Here is a 6,313-nt window from a genome sequence, read left to right on the forward strand (position 1 = left end):
TGGTTTTCAAACACTAACCAGTTGGCCAGATCTGGTCTCCAACCTGCTGGAGGAGGTGGTGGTGGAGGTATTTTTATTATCCTTATGTTAGTTTCTGTTGCAAAGTGATCACTGGCCAATATTGGGTGTAATTTCCTTGTGCAGTTGTCTTGTAGATTTTTAGATATGAAGCTCAAGTCTAGCCTTCCGCCTTGGAGGTGTGTTGCTTCATTGATATCATTTAGCAGCTTCACTTCAGGAAATTCTTCCATTAGCAGATTTATGTGTCTACCTGCTGCATTTGTATGTTGCTGTGAGTGTAGACACGGGTGATGGCCATTAAAATCTCCCGCGAAGAAGGTGTTTTCGCTTGTGGCTGCACTGAAAAGGTTTTCTCCTTCAAAGGTTTTGTTATGGCCTTTGTATATGTTGTGCACAATTAGGGAGGTATTTGCTAGTCTTATAAGGACACTTAGCGTTTCTATCCCTTGACCACAGTCTATATTTCTTGTTTGTTCAGAGGGAATTGTTGCTTTGATAAGCGTGATTAGCCCTCTGTTTTCATTTGTGTGTGGGGTTTTGTACACTGTATATCCCTGGAATGTGAATTTGGCAGTTTCTCTTACTAGAGTCTCTTGTAGGAGGATGACATCATGCCCTTCTGATAGCACTTGTGATTGCAGGAGGGCATATTTTGTGTTGGCAATGTTTATGTTCCATTGAAGGATTTTGAGATTGTTCTGTAGTGCATTCCTGCAGTTTTGGTTGTTTCTATTATTTGTATTTTGTTCAGCCATATTGGTTTATAACAGAGCTGCAACTGTGTTCCTCAGTGTTGCTGTGTAGTCCACTCCTGGGAAGAGTTGTGCTATAACTGCTTCCACAACTCTGGCTACCTCTCGTCTAAATTCCTCACGGGTGATGGAGACTGCATTTCTTTTGGAGGGGGACTCTGGGGTACTGTGGTTAGGATGTGAGGATGAAGGTGCGGTGGTAGGGGTGGGCGGGAGGGTAAGTAGGGGTGTTTTTCTGGATGGGGGGTTGATGGTGGAGAAAGGAGTAGGATTTGGAAGTAGGGGTGTTTTTGTGACTGGGGTGTTGTAGGTGGAGAAAGGAGTGGGATTTGTGGATGGAGTCTGTGTGTCAACGCGTGCGTCTTGGTGTCTGTGTTCTTTGAGTCTGGGGTCTCGTTTGTTTATGGGGGGTGGTGGTGGTAGAGTTTTGTGTTGTTGTCTGTGTTGCTTAGGTTGGTGTGTGGGTGCAGTTTGTTGTTGGGGTTGTTGCATCTGTTGTGTAGCATTGTGTGTGTGTTGCTGTGGAGGTCTTGTAGGAGGGGCTTGCTGTTGGGGTTGTTGGTGAGGTAGTTGTTGCTGGTATGGTTGTTGTAGGGGTAGTTGTTGCTGGTGTGGTTGTCTGAGAGGCAGCTGTTGCTGGTGTTGTTGTCGGAGGGGTAGTAGTTGTTGCTGGTGTGGTTGTCGGTGGGGTAGTTGTTGCTGGTGTGGTTGTCGCTGGGGTAGTTGTTGCTGGTGTTGTTGAGTCTGAGGTAGTCCCTTCATTTTCCAGATTATCTGGAGCCGTGTTGGGCACCCCTTGTACCACGCATGGTGTCCTTGCCCGCAGTTGGGGCATTTGGCTTTAGTTTTTTCTTTATTATTATGTCGCTGTATACAGCTGGTGGTATCATGTCTTGAGCTGCAGACACCACAGACTACGCATTGTGCTACGCATTGTTTCTGGTGGTGTCCGAATCACTGGCATTTGAAGCATCTTAAAGGTTCCGGTGTGTAGGCCTTTGTAGGGAATTTTCCCCATATTGGGATGACTACTTCGTCTGGTCTCCTTCCTTTGAAAACTGCCAGTACCTTTCGTGTTGGCTCTCCTGCCTTGTTCGTACACCGTACTGCATCCTGAATGTAGGAGAGGTCCTTTTTGGGGGCTATGGGGAGGGTTATTGGATATCGACAAATGATGCCCTTCTGTGTCCTTTCTGCTGGGTCCAGTATCTGTGCTTCCTGCTTCAGGATCTCAACTGCTTCCATCGTCTGCGGTGTAATCGTGAATAGTCCTCTATGGTTTGGTCGTGCCTGTATTCGTATTCCTGGATGCTTCTTCTCTAAGGATGCTACTGTGGTATATGATGTCTGGTTGTCTTTTGGGATTGGTCTGAATTTGGGGAACGGGAGTGGGGGGTATTCGTTTAGTGATCTTGTATTTGTGTTTGTGGTTGTTTTTGCTGTATTTGTCTGTTTTCGTGCTTTCCTGAAGGCCTTTCGTTTTGTCACAAGCGTAAAACCGTCGTTTGTCTGTGATTGATTCTCAGTGTCGGTGTCAGTGTCAGAGCTCTCGTCCAACTTGGTCTTTGCGTGTCCTGTGTGTAAGCGGTGGGAGAGATCGATAGGGATCTGGCTCGTCGTCTTGGGGCAGTCATGATGGGGGTAGCAGATGATGAGGGTGTCATGCCATTTTGAGGTGAATCTGTGGGTGAGGGTGTGTCCGTGAGCGTGGCTGCCATGTCTAGGTTGTGGGGAGGAGAGGATGGTGAGGAAGATGTGCTGCTGTGAGGTGAGGATGTGGGTGAGGTTGTGTCATTGATTGTGGATGCCAAGTCTGGGTTGCAAGATGTAGAGGATGATGAGGTTGTTGTGGTGCTGTGCTGTGAGGATGTGTGGAAGGGTGTGTTATTGTATGAAGATGCCATGTCTGCTTGCTAGGAGAGAAGGAAGAGGTCTGTGAGTGCAAGTAGAGAGAAGGGAGATTGGTGGGAGTGAGTGATGTTGGTGTGTGAATGATTTTGGGGGCCCTGCCTATCCTATTAGTAGCTGTTTACTGCTCTACAACAGTAGCTGCTGAGGAACCTTCTTATTTGTCCCACAAATAAAAAGACTCAGCAGTCTAGTCTTGTAGTTAGGGAAGGGTATATTTCTGGTCTTACCTGAAGGGCTTGTGTGTAATTTTCTTATTACCTGGTTGCCTGATGGGCTTTTCCTAATTTCTGGCTTATTTAAGACGCCAGCCTAAGGGACCCTATGCCACTTGCAATGAAGAATTGCGAGAGTGGGAATTTTTTGGCTCTGAGTCTTGCTCCTCCTGAAGTTTTAAGACCACAAGGGCTACCAGATTTTCCACAAGAGAGCCTGTTAGTAAACTGAAGAGGTTAAGGGATAGGAGAGGAGTCAGTGATAATTGTGCTTATAATATCGAGAGAAGTTCTCTCAGGATCGTGTTCCGACTTTCAGCGCGTCGTCTGATTTAGTCGACAGGGCTGAGAAACCAGAGTGGGAGGATCTGCACTCTGATTGGTCGGAAGTAGATGTTCTCAAGCTTGAATCTTCCTCAAGGTCTGCAGACGGGCAGTCGGGCGATCAGATGGGCGGGGACAGCGGCAGCAGCTCTCTGGTTGGTGGGAAGCAAACAGACTCAAGCTTGAAAGTCGTCGAGAAGCTTCACAGTCCGGCAGACGGTCTTCTCATTGGTGGCGAAGATCTGGTGGGCGTTGACAGCAGGAGCCGCTTTCTGATTGGCGGGTAGCGGAGAGCGACAAGCTTGAAACTCTGGGAGAAGCTTACAGTCTAGCAGACTGTCCTCCCATTGGTCGTCGACGTTCTGGTAGGCGGAGACAGCGGCGGGAGAGGAGGAGACAGCGGCAGCAGCGGTGAAGTTGTCGATCAGTGGAAAGGCCAGGAAATTCTACATATGGCCAATTGCATGAGATTCAAGACAGATTAATGGATACAATGCAGTAGCATAATAAACGTGAAATGGAGAGACATTTGGCGTCTTCACAAACAGAAACACACGTACAGTTTGATACAGAAGATCCGTTGGAACATTATGAGTACATGATTAGAATGCTTGCATGGCAATGCAAGTAGTGGTGATTGTACATACATTAAGACAACAATGCTTAGGGAGAACAGACGGAAATATTGTATGGTTGAAATCGCGTTCCTGTAGAGAAAGAAAACGAGACGCTCCTGTTTTGTCCTGTCGACTCCGATGATGATGATGATTGACGAACACACGAACACACACGTGTTTGGAAGAGGCAGCGTTGGCTCTTACAGATATTGTTGACACACTCTTTAGCTATTAATGAGACTTAGTTTAGCTCTTTATCTCTAACAGTTTTAAAGCAATAGCCGTTTTTACGGACGCATACTATTGCAGATTTTGCCTTTAGCAGTTAGGAGCAGAATCTAGGTGGAAATGTCTTTTTCAATAAAATATTCAGTTAGTTATATGCGTTTTCGTAACCTAAGTCAATATTTGAGCAACAGTCCCTTAATGATAATTTCTATATTCCATTTCCATTGTTAAAGTACGAGTCACTGAAGGGGAAAACAGATGCCTATCTTGTTATTAACTATTAAAAAGGACTGGTCTTGAACTGACCACGGTGTAACATTTCACCTGAGAACTGATATTCAACTGTCACGAAATTTAAATAAATCCTAAGGTCATGTTTTTCCAAATGTCAGTACTGTTAAGCTTTATAGAAAAGGGCATGTTCTATATTTATTTATTTCCTAATAATGATAATAATAATAATAATAATAATAACAATAATAATAATAATAATAACAGCGGCACAAGATAGATGGAAATAACATCTCACCCATATGCAGGAAGTGCAATATGAAAGACGAGGCCATAAACCACATAGCAAGCGAATGCCTGGCGCTTGCACAGAACCAGTACAAAAAAAAGGCATGACTCAGTAGCAAAAGCCCTCCACTGGAGCCTGTTCAAGAAGCACCAGTTAGCTTGCAGTAATAAGTGACACGAACACCAACCTGAGGGAGTGATAGAAAAAGATCAGGCAAAGATCCTCTGGGACTATGGTATCAGAGCAGATAGGGTGATACGTGCCAATAGACAGACGTGACGTTGACTGACAAAATCAAGAAGAGAGTATCACTCATTGACGTCGCAATACCGTGGGAAACTAGAGCAGATGAGAAAGAAAGAAAAAATTGACAAGTGTCAAGACCTGAAAATCGAAATAAGAAGGATATGGAATATGCCAGTGGAAATTGTACTCATAATCATAGGAACACTGGGCACGATCCCAAGATCCCTGAAAAGGAATCTGGAAAAACTAGATGCCGAAGTAGCTCCAGGACTCATGCAGAAAAGTGTGCTGCTAGAAACAGCGCACATAGTGAGAAAAGTGATGGACCCCTAAGGAGGCAGGATGCAACCCGGAACCCCACACTATAAAACCACCCAGTCGAATAAGATGACTGTGATAGACTAAAAAAAAAATAAATAAATATTATAATAATAATAATAATAATAATAATAATAATAATAATAATAATAATAATAATAATAATAATAATAACAACAACAGTATTTCCGGTATTTGCCCACTATGGTTACGGAGAATTTTTTTCTGACTAAAAATGAAATTACAAAATAATTCACCGAAACACGACAACTCATGACGAATTATATTATTAATTATCGATACCATGCACACTCGAAAATTTACAGTAATAGCAGCATTACAATTTAACGAAATATTTCTTCCTAAAAACATAAAAGGCAAATATCTGGAAAATCAAAAGCTGTTTTTGAAAACTATTGTTATCTGATTAGAAAAATAAATAATAATAATAATAATAATAATAATAATAATAATAATAATAATAATAATAATAATAATAATAATAATAATAATAATAACACTTGCACAGAATGCCTAATTACACAATTTAACAGTAACTAAAAAAATTTATTTTAAGATTAAAAACATAGAAATATTGCAGTCAATGTTTACCGACTGTTCCAACCTACTGGCATCAGCCTTTCATCGATAAAACTGTCTACAAAATGTACATGACTTTTAAGAACTGCTAATAAACCCCAGGAATCAAAACTTTAATATACTGGACAGTTGTCAGAAATCAAATTTTATTTTTCGGTTTCCTTTTACATTTTGTGTTGTAAATGAAACCGATTTCTCTAATGACTGGACCAAGAACACGACACCGTGTCAACATCTCTACAAACTGGACATTCCCCATCTTGTAAATATAACTAAAAATAGCTGTTGGCTCTTATCTTTTAGGTAAAAACAACTATTAGTATTCACTTTGCTTATGAAGCAATAGGTCAAGTCCTCCTAGTAAACCAGGTTAATAAAATTTGACAGTTGTTGATAATCAGGATTGTAAAGCCAGATGGACAAATCAGTAAATTAGTTAGCACTCGATATACTGGAAACTGAGTAACGACTATTCATTATTCTAGTAAAGTATATTAAAATAATACAGTAAATGTTAGATTTAAAGTCAATGCAGATGGAAGCGAAATAAAAAAAAATCGTAGT

At 42.0% G+C, this 6,313-nt stretch overlaps 2 protein-coding genes across 2 annotated transcripts; both read right to left on the reverse strand.

Annotated features, from left to right (window-relative positions):
* Positions 1 to 782: 782 nt before the first annotated feature.
* LOC136831038 (putative cyclin-dependent serine/threonine-protein kinase DDB_G0272797/DDB_G0274007) lies at positions 783 to 1,535 on the reverse strand. Its single transcript, XM_067090982.1, has one exon. It carries the CDS (start codon positions 1,533 to 1,535, stop codon positions 783 to 785), a length of 753 nt encoding a protein of 250 aa, XP_066947083.1.
* A 192-nt stretch (positions 1,536 to 1,727) lies between these two features.
* LOC136831039 (uncharacterized) lies at positions 1,728 to 2,677 on the reverse strand. The gene is made up of 2 exons (XM_067090983.1): positions 2,332 to 2,677; positions 1,728 to 2,104 (listed from the first exon to the last, which is right to left on the reverse strand). The coding sequence occupies exons 1-2, from the start codon at positions 2,675 to 2,677 to the stop codon at positions 1,728 to 1,730; spliced, it is 723 nt and encodes a 240-aa protein (XP_066947084.1).
* Between the last annotated feature and the right edge of the window lie 3,636 nt (positions 2,678 to 6,313).

This window comes from Macrobrachium rosenbergii, chromosome 48, assembly GCF_040412425.1.
Source record: "Macrobrachium rosenbergii isolate ZJJX-2024 chromosome 48, ASM4041242v1, whole genome shotgun sequence".
NCBI classification, from domain to species: Eukaryota; Metazoa; Arthropoda; class Malacostraca; order Decapoda; family Palaemonidae; genus Macrobrachium; species Macrobrachium rosenbergii.